The sequence below is a fragment of the Macrotis lagotis genome, chromosome 3, assembly GCF_037893015.1.
Source record: "Macrotis lagotis isolate mMagLag1 chromosome 3, bilby.v1.9.chrom.fasta, whole genome shotgun sequence".
Lineage (NCBI taxonomy): Eukaryota > Metazoa > Chordata > Mammalia > Peramelemorphia > Peramelidae > Macrotis > Macrotis lagotis.
The window spans coordinates 37,572,299-37,587,743 of record NC_133660.1 but is presented as its reverse complement, the minus strand read 5'-3'; the positions used below and the strand labels follow the sequence as shown (position 1 = coordinate 37,587,743).

At 37.3% G+C, this 15,445-nt stretch overlaps 1 protein-coding gene across 1 annotated transcript in view; it reads left to right on the top strand.

The window, feature by feature from the left end:
* The window catches only part of SCARB2 (scavenger receptor class B member 2), a 68,879-nt gene extending 54,116 nt beyond the window's left edge, over positions 1 to 14,763 (top strand). The window contains exons 7-12 of the mRNA XM_074228484.1: positions 255 to 424; positions 2,558 to 2,676; positions 5,249 to 5,322; positions 7,565 to 7,616; positions 10,462 to 10,620; positions 12,979 to 14,763. Coding sequence (XP_074084585.1) covers positions 255 to 424; positions 2,558 to 2,676; positions 5,249 to 5,322; positions 7,565 to 7,616; positions 10,462 to 10,620; positions 12,979 to 13,017 — 613 coding nt within the window. The 3' untranslated portion in view covers positions 13,018 to 14,763. The remainder of the gene's footprint in view (positions 1 to 254; positions 425 to 2,557; positions 2,677 to 5,248; positions 5,323 to 7,564; positions 7,617 to 10,461; positions 10,621 to 12,978) is intronic.
* The last annotated feature ends 682 nt before the right edge of the window (positions 14,764 to 15,445 follow it).

Here is a 15,445-nt window from a genome sequence, read left to right as displayed (position 1 = left end):
TCAGATCTTCTTTATGTCTTCTCCTTTACTTGTTGAGTTGCTGGCTCTAGGGGGAGGTGGCAAAGTCAGCCTCTTCATGCAAATCTCTAGGATGAAAGAGAAGAAACCACACAGTAGCTTGAAGCTCCTTTGATGCCAATATTGTAGTTTGATCACAGCCAAGTGACTGTTGTCTGTGTTCTAATTTGTATGTTTTCCTTTGAAACCTGTGGTTCCAACACTAGTTGCTCCAGACTGTCTTTGTTTCTCTGCAGGTCAGTGTATGTAACATTCAGTGACATTGGAAGTGTGGAAGGAATCCCTTCCTTTCGGTTTACCCTGCCACCTGAAATATTTGCCAATAACTCTGATAACAGCTGCTTCTGTATACCATCAGGAAACTGTTTGGGTTCAGGTGTCCTGAACGTCAGTGTCTGTAAGAATGGTAAGTGACCTTAAAGAGAGGTTTGGATCCTGGATGTCTGAAATGCAGAAGGGATGAGAGATGGTCTCTGACCATGCTTCCTGAATCATAACTCCTCGCTCACCCCACTCCCCCACACCCAAAAGGCTAAGACATGATCAAATATACACTATTACTAGTTTTGCAGGTCATCAAACACAAACATCCTTACCTTTCTAAAACAGTGCTGTTTTTCAAATAGAAATGGATGGATCCCAGCAGATCACGCATTAACTTGAAAAACCACAAACTGACATTATCTTTGTTTTTATGTGTTTGTGTGTGTGTGTGTGTATAAAATTTATATAATTTATTTTATTAATATATAATATATATATATATATAAATTATATTTTCATCTGTTTGGGCTGCTCTCAGGAATTTTATGGGTTGCTTGCTAACTGTGTGTTTGACAGTTCTGTTTTGGGACATTGCAAGATTTGGATTTGAATTGCATGTCAGACATTTATTAATTTTGTGATCCTGGGAAGATACTTAAACTCCCTGAGGCTTGGATTTCTCTACTTTGAAATAAGGCTAGCACCCATCTCAGAAGGTTGTTTTGAAAATCAAATGAAATAATAGATGTGAAGTTCTTTCCAAGTTCACTTTCATTTCTGAATCATCTATTCCCCCCCTCCTGCTCCACTGTAACAGATTTTTTAAAAAAAATAATATTATGTTTAGAGAGGGGGTTGGTGGTTTGTGGGTTTTTTGGTTTTTTTAATGTTGAGCCAATATTTCCCTCCACTTTTGTCAGGTGTGTAAGGTCAGAAAACCTCATTTTACAAATAAGAAAAAACTAGAACCAGAGAAATTAAATATTTTTACAAAGCCACTGAACAAACCCTATAGGTAGAATTTGATCCTTTTATGATCCACCTGGTGTGAAATTCATTATGAGCCTGCTGATTCTTGAACATTCTCTGGGTGGATGTTTCCAGAATTCGCTTGGCTACAAAACACTGAGGCTTGACCCCATCCCCATGAAGGAACACCAACTGGAACTGACATTACTCAGGGATCCCATTATGAAATGCTTGAGTCTTAAGGAAAGTAGTAGTTTGGGAAACATACTGTATAGATATTTCATGTTATCATGCCTTAAATTGAATAGATCATTCATTAATGTCTTTCCTACAAATCAAGATAGCAAATTATTCTTTACTCCGTTACCCAAATGGTTTTAAAGCTGTTATTAGGGATGATTTCAGGCTTAGAAATGCCTCTAGCTCTTGTGGCCTGGAGAAAGGGGAGGATGCTGGGTCAAGATTCCTAGTTCTAACCTCTGCCATTGACTTGTTGGGTGATCTTAAAAATGATCCCTGCTATCCCTGGACTAGAAGCTCCATGAACCTCTGAGCTAAGTCATATGCCTAGCTTTGATCATGAATTTCTACATAGCCCGTATGTACTTGTAATAGACTGTCAGTATTTATATGTGCCAAATCACTGTTCCTTAAACAAATGGAATTTCAGCCAATTCAGTTCAACCAACATCTATGAAATCTCTATAATGTGCAAAGGCAAGATGCTAGCTGCTAAGGAAATGTTAACCAAAGCAGTCCCGGACCCCTATCAGATTCTATCAGAAGTCCCTGCATTCAACCAAGAATTTGGGCATGTGGTTGGAGGATTTTTATTCTTGACTTCATTAATCATTCAGTCACCAAGCATTTCCTAAGCTTATTATGTATTCCACTGGTTAAGTGCTGGGAAACAAAGAAAAAGTAAAAACTGTTCTTGCCCTTGAGAAGCTTACTTCTAATTGGGAAGATAAGTCAGTTCAAGCAGCTCTTAGAAAGTCTTTGTGTCGACTATTACTTTTAAATAAAAAAAAAATCTGTTATCTTTTTATGTAATCTTGCTATCTCTTATATTTTATTTTTTTTTCCTTCTTAAGGATGTGATTTCTTTGTCAACACATTCAATTTAGATCAATGTATAGCATGGAAACAATGTAAAGACTAACAGACTGCCTTCTGTGGGGGGTGGGGGGAAGCAAGATTAGGGAAAAAATTGTAAAATTCAAAATGAATAAAATCTTTTTAAAAATTAAAAAAAAACAAAGTCTTTGTGTCAAATGAAATTTCCCTCTGTTCTCTTGAAATTCAGGTGCTCCCATTTTTCTGTCTGCTCCACATTTCTACCAAGCAGATGAAAAATTTATTTCAGCTATAAAAGGCATGAATCCAAATAAAGAAGACCATGAAACCTTCATGGATATCAACCCTGTGAGTACAAACTCCTCAGGGTGGCAGAGGATTTCCTCTTGTCCACACTATGCCTATGATTCAGTTGCATTTCACTGAACTGTCTTTAAAAATAAATTGCCTTCCCTTAAACTACCTCTGCCTTAATAGGAAAGAAACCCTAGCCTAGCATTTTTGGGTCCAAGACTTGAGCTCTTCCTTTCCCAGAAATCAAGTTTGGAGGGTCCTGGCTGAGGAACAGTTCATGAACCCAAATGCTTCTCTCTTCCAGGTCAGGGGCCTTTAATCTTTTTGTATCATGGATCCCTTTGACAATCAGGTGAAGCCTCTGGATCCCTCTTCAGTATCATGTTCTTATATACATTTAGAAGACAGAGGATCACAAAGGAAAACCATTATATTGAAATAGGATTTTCAAAATATTTTAAAAACCAAATTCTTTGACCCCAAGTTAAGAACCCCTCTAAGAGTTTGTAAATATAGTAGAGGTGTGGTGGTATGCTTGTCTATTGCCACTGGAGTGGGTGAAGGAGACACAGGTTGGAAAAGTTCTTATTCCAGATTTGAAGAGAGAAAAGTATGTTTCTTGTGGTCCCAATAATAGGTGCCACTAGTCCTTGTTTTGGGGGGGGGGGAGTGTAGACACTCCAAGGCAAGTGGCAGAAGCTTAAGAAAATCATGATGTCAGAGAACTGTGGCTTGAGAACCAGGTTGAGACCCTGGGTGGTAGGAGTAGGTAGGAGTAGTAGCAGAAGAAAGGGAAACTGAGTCAGGGCTTGAGAGGTCTTGGGGAGTGGGGAAGGGGAAATATGTCAGACAAAAGATGCTGAATAAAGAAATGATTGAAGTTACAATAGAAGGATGGATTTTCAATAGATTATACATTGTAGACAACGCCAAAGTTTTGACCTGTTCCCACTTTCAGGGGCTCTCCATTTTGATACCAGAGTTTGGACTCCTGGTGGGCTGTAGCCATTCTGCAGCTCAAAACTGTCAGTCTCCCTAGTATCAGGGATTATAGGCGGGGACCTGTTGTTTAACCCTAAATTCTTTTAAAAAGTCAGTCTACTTTTGGAACCTCCATTTTCTTTCTTCTTCCTCTTAAACCTTCTTCAGTCTGACATATATGTATGTGTTTTCCTCCTCCTTTAAAATCTGAGCTTCTTGAAGGCAGGGTTTGTTTCTGCCTTTTCTTTGAACTTATCGCAGTGTTTGGCAAATAGGAATCACTTAATAAGTAAATACTTCATGATGGATTTTTAATTTTAATTTTTCATGTTTTGCCTAAAATGTTTTTCTTTTGCTTTATTCAAGTGTGTGGATTTTCCCTTTTTTTGGTAATAATAGCAAATAATTTAAATCCATTGGTAGATAGATGTTCAATAGTGACATAAGAATGTCTGTGTGTGTGTGTGTGTGTGTGTGTGTGTGCGTGTGTGTGTGTGTGTGTATGTGTGTGTGTGTGTGTATGCACATGTGAATCTTTCCAGGGTTTCTAAGTGTACAGTTTTCTTTTCCTCTCAGAACACTTGGTACCTGTTCTAGTCCCCAGGGCCTCTCCTTACCAGCAGCGCCCCCTCAAGTTCTTCACCCTGAAGTCCATGTGACTTAATGAGCAGACTTTTGAGGAGAAGGGCTCTTGGTTCCGGGAGGGTCCCATTCAGAATCATGAAGGGGAATTCCTGCCTTTTGTCCTGCTTCTGTATCCTTCGGTTACTTGGCTCCAGTCTTATGCTCCCTTGGCATTTGACAGTTATGTTTTTGTTGAAGATCAAAGCCCCATTTCTGCTTCCTTATACTTCCTACATGACTCAGTGTTTTGCTAATCTTTGTTATGTCAATATGGCTAAAAAGAAAAAAAAATGTTAGAACTACCTTCTTACTTGCTTTCTGTAAGAAGCCAGGAAAATGAGCCATGGGCTTAGATCTGTAAGCCATGTTCCTAGGGTGACTCTTATCTTTGGAATAACTTTGATCAATGTACTTGCCCTTGGGCCTTAAATTCCTCCTTTATAAAACAGTTGACCAAAATCATTGTGAAAATCCCTCCTATCTCTAGGCCCTGTGAGTCTATATTTTAAGTAACCATTCCTACTTTTTATTATGGACCCCACTACTGTGTTGTCTGCCAAGGCTTGTAAAGAGGCTTCAGTACTGAAGAAAACTAGAATGAAATCAAATTCTAGGCAAGAAGTCACATTTATGGTTTTTAAAAATAGGTTTTCATTGATATCTAGGTGGTAAGAAGCAAAAGATTAAAAAAAATTAAATTAAAATCACCTAGACTTCTCCCTTTTCCCCTTTCATAAAACTGTCCCTTATACCAAAATAATTAACTAAGGAAAAAAAATTCAGTAAACTCCATCATTATATAAAAGAAAACTGATGTGATACACAGTGTCCTATACCCATTGCTACTTCTCCCTCCTCTCAAAAGAGCAGGATGAAGCATCTCTAATTTGGAATCAATATTGTTCTTTATAATATTGACTGTTTTGTAAATATTATTCTTATATATCCTTTTTAATATGTAATTTAATATTTTAAAGGATTATTTTTTAATATTTTCTCCTTATCTCTATTTAATTTTCAGTTGACTGGGATTATTCTAAAAGGAGCCAAGAGGTTACAGGTTAACGTTCATGTCCGACATATAGATGGATTTGAGTAAGTCTTCCCCCACCCTCCTTTTTTGTAATACTTGCAAAAAATTATTTAAATTCATTGACAAATAGGTGTTCATTAGGGACAGAAGAGGTGTCTATTGCTGACCCATGACCTATGGGACTTGGTACATAATTCTTCAGAGAGGATGTTAGAATATAAAATGCATGTCCTCTGTCATGTTTCTCATAATCTATTTTTTCCCATTCCTTTTGGGAATTGATTCAGAAGCTGATCACTTCATTCTTGGAAATCTCCCCCATTTTCCCTATCTTTGTAGTCTTTATATTCTTCTCTATAGAGTCCATCTTACATATCACTCCAGGAAAAACCTTTTAAGGCACTGCTTTTGTCATCACTCTCCTCTTCAAAAGTAGCTCTCCATTGCATCCAGGGAAAATAATTTCTTTGCCTTCCACAGCCTGGCCCCTTTCAACCTGCCTTCTGAACCTTATCTGCCTTTCAAACCTTGTCTCCCAAGTTCTGCCCTTGAGCCAAATAATCTCAAACACTTCTTGACCTTAATCACCTACTTACAATATTTCTTTTCCCTGGGATGACTCCCTTCCATTTCCTCCTGTCAAAAATCTGTTTTTTGTCTAAGATGCAGCTCATATCTTTTCTTTTCCAGGAAGCCTTTCCAATTGGAAAATCCTCTTTAGGTTTTTGGGACACCATTTTTTCCTGGTTTGTTTCCTCCCTATTTGACCTGTTCTTCCTTGTCTCCTTTTCTGAATTCTATACATCATACCTTCTAACCATAGTTATCCCTCAGTTTGTCCTGGGCCCTCCTCCCTTCTAGTCTCTACCACTTCATTAGATGATTAGATTAAATCCCATGCATTTAATTAGCACCCCTATGCTGCTGATTCTCAAATCTACCTTTCCTGATCCAATCACTCTGCAGACCTCTAATCTTACATCTCCAACTGCCTTTCAGAAATCTAGAACTAGTCGTCTAGTGGACATCTGTCTTTGTTCTTTGTTTTTAAGTGGCTTGCCCAAGGCCATACAGCTAGGTAATTATTAAGTGTCTGAGGCCATTTAGTGGACATCTGAAACTCACCTTGCAACATCATTTGGATATATATGTCCCCTTCTCTTCTCTGACCCTGCCACCTTATTCCTGAACAAAGCCTGCTGGGGGGGTCAGCCTACCTCAGGCCTCACCCCATTCCAATCCAGTCTCCAGGCAGCCACAAATTCCAGTGACCTTTAGGAGCAAATACAAAAGACTTGATTTGGCTTTCAAAGTCTTTTGTAACCCAACTCTTTCCTACCTTTCCAGTTTTCCAGGGTTTGACCTAGCATACTGTACTTTATTAAGTTGAACAAGGGATTGTTGACTTTTTTACTCACAAAAAAAAACCCAGTTTCTAATAATTTTGGGCTGGTCCCCATCACTCCTCTCCCCCTAAACACACTCACTCTCTCTCTCCTCTCTCTGTCTCTCTTTCTCTCTCTCTGTCCCTCTCTCCTCTTTCTCTCTCTCTCTCTCTCTCTCTCTTCTCTCTCTTGTTCTCTCCTCTCTCACTCTCTGTCTTTCTCTCTCTTTTCCTGATAAGTATAAAGGGAATTAAAATAGGAGATAGAAGACACAGATGTATGTATCGCCTAAGTGACTTGCTCCCTTGATTCCTCATCTATAAAATGGGTATGGTAATACTTTGAAGCTTCTGAGAAAAAAATTAAAATTTCCATAAAAAAGAATACACAAATATAAATTATTATTTTAAAATAATGAAGATTTATCAAGCTTGGAATATACAAAGCAATGTACTATTAAATAAGAGTTCCAAAAATTTTTGAGGTATGATGTCATACTTGTAAGTGAATAGCCTTAAGTCCAAGTGAATGCTGGGAAGAAAACATGTGTTTTGATGTAAAAATTATGGTATGTATATTTAAAAATAAATTTTAAATAGGCAACATTATTTCATAAGCATACCTCATGAGCACACAAAATTGACATATGGAGAAAATATTTATTATATTTTTGTTGAATGAATAAATGGATTTAACTGATGAATCTAGAGTTACAAGATTATTTGAATTTAGTTTGTGATCTACATCCACTTACAAGAAAACAACTGAGAATTCAGTAGTAAGGAAGAAAATCCTTGTTTCCTCTTTAGTCTTACAACTGTATTCATGCTACAAATTTGTCACTTCCATTTAATGTTTCATTATGATAATGTGTTTTTATGGTGTATTAATATTTTTTCATCTTCTTTTTTTTTAATAGTGAAACTGGAAACATCCAGACCTTGATTTTCCCAGTCATGTATTTAAGTGAGGTAAGTCTCAGGAGAACATTATGGGCATGGTTGTTTGAGAAGACTAGGATTTTTAAAAATATGTTTATAATTTAATGAGAGTTGAAAGATGAATTTAATGGTTCAAAAAATCACAACCAGTCAAATAAAAACCCAATTTATTTTGTCCTCATGGAAAATTTCTGGTGAAGTATCACATCAATTTACTTCCTAAGTAGTTTCCTGAGATTCACACAGTGGGGAAGATTGAAATCAAGAATTAGGAGAGATAGCAGGCAAAAATATGTTTCTCTTTTAGGGTCACAACTATGAAAGAGGTAGCTCTGGAAGATCTCTTACATCAGAGAATGAAAAATGAAACAAAATTGTGATCAGCGATTATTAAAATTAGATAGTATGTGTGTATGTATACACACACAATTATCCTTCCAATATCATGACTTTCCTCACTCTGGTTTTGATATATTGAAGGTCAGCATAAGAAATTAAATGGTAATTTTGGGGGGGAGTTTTGTAGAAACTGTAGACAACATGCAAAGGCCAGTGAAGCACAGAAAATGTTTAGAAACTTAGAAATGCATAATATATATATATATATATGTATGTATATATATAGTATTGTATAATATCAACACATTTTATCTTTTAATACTATAATTTAATATGACAATTGATATGAAAGGAGGGCCAAAAAAATGTAATGTGGATTTTTTAAATTGTGGGGCCCCAAAGCCCCTTATCATCCCATGATGTAGAAGGGAGAACTATATACATATATTAATTATATATAAAACTGATTTATGTGTGCCTGTATACATACAAGTATAGAGATGGATAAATACATTTATAGGCATGTATATTTATTCCAGTTTGTGTATTACAAAAAAACAGTAAGGTCCCAGATCTAGAGCTGAAAGATACACCATCTCGTCCAACCCCTTAATTTTATAAATGAGGAAAATTAGGGAGGTTTGCTTAATGGTCATACAAATAATAAATTTTAGGGGCAGGATATGAGCCTCTGGCCTGACTCAGTATTACTTTCATTGTACAAAAAAACCCCAAACCCCAACCTCTTATTTTCTTCACAGTAACACTGAGAAACATTTTATGCTCATTAGTTCCTCTGTCAGGAAGCTTATAGAGAGGTACTTATTCAAAATTAGGAGGAAGATGCGATTAAATTAATGAATCAGATGAAGTATGGGGATTATTTACAGGCTTTAGTTATTTTGAGTCATTATTGAGGAACATCCCAATTTCAAGTAAAGGAATGTTTTACCAAATTTTACAAAAGGAACATTCCTTGTCAGGTCCTTAGTAGTACTGAGAAAATCTGGTCTTCTTATGCTGTCCCTACTTCCCACTAGCCACATCATAATGGTAGATATTTTCACTGCATCATAGGGAACTTCAATTAAGCCTTAGACAAAAAGTAGCAATCATTCTTAGTGTCCCAAAATATTCCTTGTCGAGAGATGATTAATTTGGACCCCTACTTTATTCCAGTCAGTATTAATCATTTTGATATGATTCCATAGGGGTAGCAATTATAAGTTCTATATATTAGGTCTCAAGATTGTAAGTTTACTTCCTTAATCATAGGAAGCTAATTAGAAGCTCTCTACCCTCATTCTTCCTTGTCATGGTGACTAAGTGAATTGAGATGCCCAGTGCATTGACCAATTCTAGACCACTCTGCTGACTTAACATTTCTAGCTGATAAATCATTTTTGGCCCAGGAAGCAAGATCTACCAACCAATGGGATTTGGTACTTTGTGTAGCTCCTCAAGAGTGTTCAAGCATCAAATCTGGAATCAAGCCTTATAAAAATAAAGCCCTGGAAGAAGTTGGGGGAAATATCTTAGATTATGAGGAAGATCTGAGGTCAACTTCATTATAGGGGACTGCAGACCCCTAATAAAGTGCCATTGGCTCAGAGCTCTGCCTCAGTGTTTTTTTTTCTTGCAGATTGGGCAGTTATAATCTCCACACCCTCAATGATGTGTTTCTCTCAAGTGGAATGGTTCCATATTCACACTCATTCATTCTGATGACAATGTGCAAGTCAGATTGTTCTGAATAAAAATCACAATTTGAATGTATTTGAGGCACTTTACTTAAAGAAATGACAGGATCCTTTGCAAATCCATTTTTCTCTTTTATATCTTTTTTTCTGTTGACTCCCTCAGTTCTGAGGAAGAAAATTTTTTTCCCCTCAATTATGTTCCCTTTAGTAGGCCCTCCCTCCAGGGCAGCAGTATAAGAGGCCCTGCCCTTAAGAAGTTTACTTCTTTTGAAAGAATTGACTCACCCTTAAGTGTATACTTTAAGATGTCATAGCAGGAGGGCGGCTAGATGGTGCAGTGGATAGAGCACTGGAGTCAGGAGTTACCTGAGTTCAAATCCAGCTTCAGACAATTAATAAATACCTAGCTGTGTGGCCTTGGGCAAGCCACTTAATCCCATTGCCTTGCAAAAGAAGCTTTAAAAAAAAGATGTCATTAGCAGGAAGAGAGAGAGAGAGAGAGAGACAGACAGACAGACAGACAGACATCTAGTGTAGCCTGAATATAATTGGGAAATGTTTAACAAAATAAGTAAAAATAAAATAGAAAACAATCTATCAACATTACCTATGTTCTAAGCCAACATGTGACTCACAAGAGTCATATGATTTAGTGGCCCCCATTCTTTTCTGAGTTTGATTCTACTGGCTTAAAGGACAACATATTGAACTTTGTGAAGCCAACTGGAGGAAAGGGGCTATCAGTCAAAAATTAAGGGGAGAACGAAAGTCCAACCTTGCACTACTATCTCTTGAGAGTTACTAACCAATGGGAATGTCTTTCCTTGTCTTTCCAGAGTGTTCTTATTGATAAAGATTCTGTAACAAAACTCAAGTCTGTCATAAATACCACTATGGTCATTACCAACATTCCCTACATCATCATGGCTCTGGGAGTGTTCTTGGGTTTGATCTTTACCTGGATGGCATGCAAAGGACAAGGGTCATCAGAAGAGGTGAGTGATTGGGCACCAGGGTCTTTTGATCATTCTGTTGAATAGTCAAAGCTAAGATGGCATGAAACTTATATTCAGGGTCCTAATATTGAACAGGAAAGTTCCTTGTTTACATCATTGCTGGCTGAAGTAGGAGTGAGGAGACCAATTTAAAGATGGAGTTGACAGTTGAGAGGTTTTGACAAAAACTGCTGGGAAAAACCAGAAAGAAGCGTGGAAGAAATTATGTTCAAACCAACATTTTATCACAATATCACTATAAATTCCAATGATTACATTACCTAAATATAAAAAGGTACTGTTGTTAAAATATTAGAGAAGGGAAGAAGACCTCTTTCAAGCCTAAACAAGTCTAAGATGTGATTATAAAAGATAGAATGGACAATTTTGATGACACAAAATTGAAAATTATTTGAACCAAGTTATTGAACATTAGACTGAGTCCACCAGCCAATAAATAATTATTTATAGTTTATTATGCTAAATGAGGTTAATATAGAGTCAAAAACAGCCCCTGTCCTCAAGGAGTTTACATTATGTGGAGACTACATATAAGTAAGGTTATATGTAAGATTCCTATAGAGGAGATGAAAGGGAAACAATTAGGAAAAAAACTTCCACTTTAATTTTCTCTAATAAAGATATAATTAGCTCTAAAAGAAATAAATGCTGATACAAATATATAAGAAAAAAGGCATTTTCTAGGAGATAAATTGGTCAAAAGATTCAGTCAGTTCTCAGGTACAAAAATACAAACTCTCAACAACTTTATTTAGAGAAGATCCAAATCAGCAGTAAAAAGAGATATGAATTCTAAAATAACAAAGGTACCACATCATATGCATCAAATTGGTGAAAATGACAATTGTAGTATGGTCACACTAATGCAGAGGGGTAGAGTTGCAAATTTATTTATCTAAAAAGGCACTAAACCATGCATATTCTTTTTTTTTTAGGTTTGGTTTTTTTTTTTTTTAGTTTTTGCAAGGTAATGGGGTTAAGTGGCTTGCCCAAGGCCACACAAGCTAGGTCATTATTATGTGTCTGAGGCTGGATTTGAACTCAGGTACTCCTGACCCCAGGGCTGGTGCTCTATCCACTGTGCCACCTAGCCGCCCCTGCCATGCATATTCTTTGACATTCATATCACTAAGCTTACACCCTAAGGAGATCCAAGGCAGAAGGAGAGGATTCATATCTACAAAAATATTTCTGATGATACTTTTGTGGCAGCTAAGAATTAGAAATTAATGGAATGTTCATCAGTTGTGAAAAGAATAAAAGAATTACTTTTTATGAATGAGTATCATATTTTTGTGCTGCAAGAAATAACAAGTATCACAGAGAAACCAGGGCAGATTTGTATAGATGAAGGCAGACTGAAATGACCCAAACCAGAAGAACAATATATATGATAATTACAATAATAACGCAAAGGAAAATTATTCTGGAAAACTTCACAACGTATCAAATAGCTACTCATTAGTTTACAAGATGATTAACGAGGAAAAGTCCTTCTCACCTCTTAGCAGAGAAAGTGAATGGACTAAAGGTGCTGGAGGACGAATGTAATCTTGGCCAAGGCCTAGATAGGTTTTTCTTGATAGTAACAGATATCATCCCCCCACCTAATAGTACCGTTAAAACATTTATAGTGTATAAAGGAAACAGAAGAGGATACAAATAAATAGATGAATTCTGTTACTGCCTCATTAAATTAGGGATCAAGGCAGGGGAGGAATCTGAACCCATATTTTCCTGGTTGTATAAAAGTTCTAATATATAATCTGTATATGTTTTCTCTCTCTCTCATATATATATATATATATATATGTATATATATGTATATATACATATATATGTATATATATATAAAATCTAATATGTAAACATGCACAATTGTATATAAGTATCTGTATAAAAACAGGGATATCTATGTGCATATGGGTGTATTTATATGAGAGATATGGATTTCGGAGATGGGGTTCAGATCCTATCTCATCTGTAAAATGAGCTGTTGAAGGAAATGGCCAGTTACTTCAGTATCTCTGCCAAGCATCCACAAATAGGGTCATGCTGTCCCACATGAAACAGCTTCCCTGCAAAGTTATCCTACCAGATATCAGCCCCATAATATAAGGTACTTTATTAATAAAAATTATTTTTGTAAGACACATAAGAAACCCTAGGCGCCTTGTTCCTGTTATTTTTAGCCTTGCCTTGTTTGTCTGGGAATCGGAGGGCTGATTTTCAGAACCAGGATTTTCTTTTTTCAACCTCTTTGAGTAGAGCCTCCCAAACTGCCTTTTCAGTCCTCTTGAATCTGACCCTCCTTTCCTTGTGTTGTCTATTCCTCAGGGCACTGCTGATGAAAGAGCACCACTCATGAGGACCTGACATCTTCCCTCCCATTTGAGCACAGTGAATGAACTATGCAAGCAGACAAAATTCCAACCATCACTTCCTTGGGAAAGCATCTTTGTGTTCATCAATTAGTCAGGCAACAAGCATTTATCAAATGCTTACTGTTGTTAAGGAACGGGGATTCAGACATGAGCAAAAAGAAAAGAGAGCCTCTCCCCGAATGGAGCTTATCTTCTACTACTCAGCTAATTAAGTAATTTGTATGCATTATTGATACGGGGAAATATGTTATCAGTGTTCTAGCTGGCTGCTAAATTGAGTTTTGAAGAACTGACTGAAAGTGGCTGATTATACTTTTTCAAACTATCCAGCCCATTGCAAGTTGCTTTGTGTTTGTGTTTGTGGCAGGCATTTTAAAATAAATACTGTAAGTATTAATGATTTGGGGGTTGTTGGGATGTTAGAAGCTCTAGAAGTTTCCTATCACTTTTTGTGGTTAAAATGTCTGCATCCCTTGTTAGATATTGGGACTCATCTGATTTTCTAAGATACTATATGCCCATAAAAACCCAGTTTTAGTTATTACTTCATCTTCTCATCTCAAAACTAATCATTGTATAGGATGTCTGTGTCTCTGGGTCCTCCCTGCCATCTGTGGATGAGGCTTTTGCTCTGATCATTGGAGATGTCCACCTATACAAATTGTAATCATGATCACTAACACTACAATTGAGAATTACAGAATCATGACTGATCATATATCTGAGTTGTGCCCTTAAACTTGGCTTTTAAAAAGAGAGAGAGAGAGAGAGAGAGAGAGAGAGGACAAAGACACAGCTGAGATGGGGAGAACCTACCTCCAGAGGTTTAGAGTCAAGTTTTGCCAAAATGAAATGCCAGCACTCCTCTGAGGTTCTCATTTGGAAGCCCATGGCCCCAGGAGAGGAAGAAACCATGCGGCAAGTGAATAAGGATTTCCAAGACAAATAGAGCAATCCCTCCACCAAGCTTTGTGGATGCTGTGGAGGACAGTGCTGAGTTCTTGGACCAAGAGAAGAATTTGGAACCAAGAAAGAGCTGGAGGTGAAGATTGGCTAGAGATAGTTTCCAAGAAGAGAAATAAACCCAGGGAGCTTGTTTTTTCTGTTGACCTTGTTAAGTTTTTTTGGACTCTGCAGTTCTAAGGGAAGGGGTTGAGAAGCTAAATAATTTATTGCACTACAAAAAAAGTTGGGAATTCTCCCTCAGATACTTAGGAGCTATGTGATCCTGGGCAAATCACCTGACCTCTCTGGGCCTCAATTTATTCATCTGTAATATGAAGGGGTTGGATTTGATAAACTCTGAATCTCTTGCAACTCTAAATCTATGAGTCTATGATCAATTCTCTAGTAATTCTCTGTTTTCCCTTTGTTGGGAGCCCAACCCTAGTCCTTAAGGCTAAAGGGTGCCCAGAGTTATTGCTCTGAACACTATCCTTTTATGGGACTATGGGGATGGTCTCAACCACAAGATGATACCAAAATCTGGAAAACTATATAGGTTCTTTGAAGGGAGAGGGGGCTGACCTAGGGTGGAAAAGAGTCAACTATTTAATGACTTCCTTGTCTTCCCACTTTTCAGGGGTCCTCAATGCTAGGATGGTTCCTAAGGAGATAGAGATCATGTTAGGTGGAAGAAAAAATTAGAAAAGTCATTTTTAATTGTTCAGGTACTAAGATGTGAGTCACTACTGTTTTGCATTCTTTGCTGGGTTAAATAAAATCTCTCTTATATTCAGTATATTGTTAGTCTGAGTGTCTGTATGGAAGCTGAAGTTTCTGTTCATTTGTTTTTGCAAAGATCAGCCACTAAGAATTCACAGAGCACCTACTATGTGTGCTAAACTTTGAGGAAATAAGAGGCAAAAGACAGTCCCTGCCTTCAGGGAGCTCACAATTGAATGATGTAGACAACAAGTTAATAAGCTCACAATTGAGCATATTATAGGATAAATAGAAATGCTTAAGAAAGAGAAGACCTAGAATTGGGGGATTGGTAAAAGTTTCCTGGAGAGGGTGAGGTTTTGGTTGAGGCTTGAAGGGAGCCAGAGATGAGAAAGGAGACCCACTCCAAGCATGGGGGACAGCCAGAGAGAATGCCCAGAGCCATCTCATTCCTGGAACAGCCAGAATGCTATTGTCCTGGGATCAAAAGGTATCCACTGGTGAGGAAGACGGAAGAAGACCGAAAAGGTGGAGGTGTGGTTAGAATATGAAGGGCTATAAACCCCAAACAGAGGTTAACATTTTCAAAGATCTTGGCAAGAGTTATTTTCAGATATCCCTAGATTTAGGGGAACTGTATAAAATGAACCAAATTCTGATATGCCTAGAAGATAGACAGCATCAACTAATGAAGTCTGTGAGACTCCCCCCCCCCCCCCCGCCATGTTTCGGTGTAGTTCACATAAACTCATGAC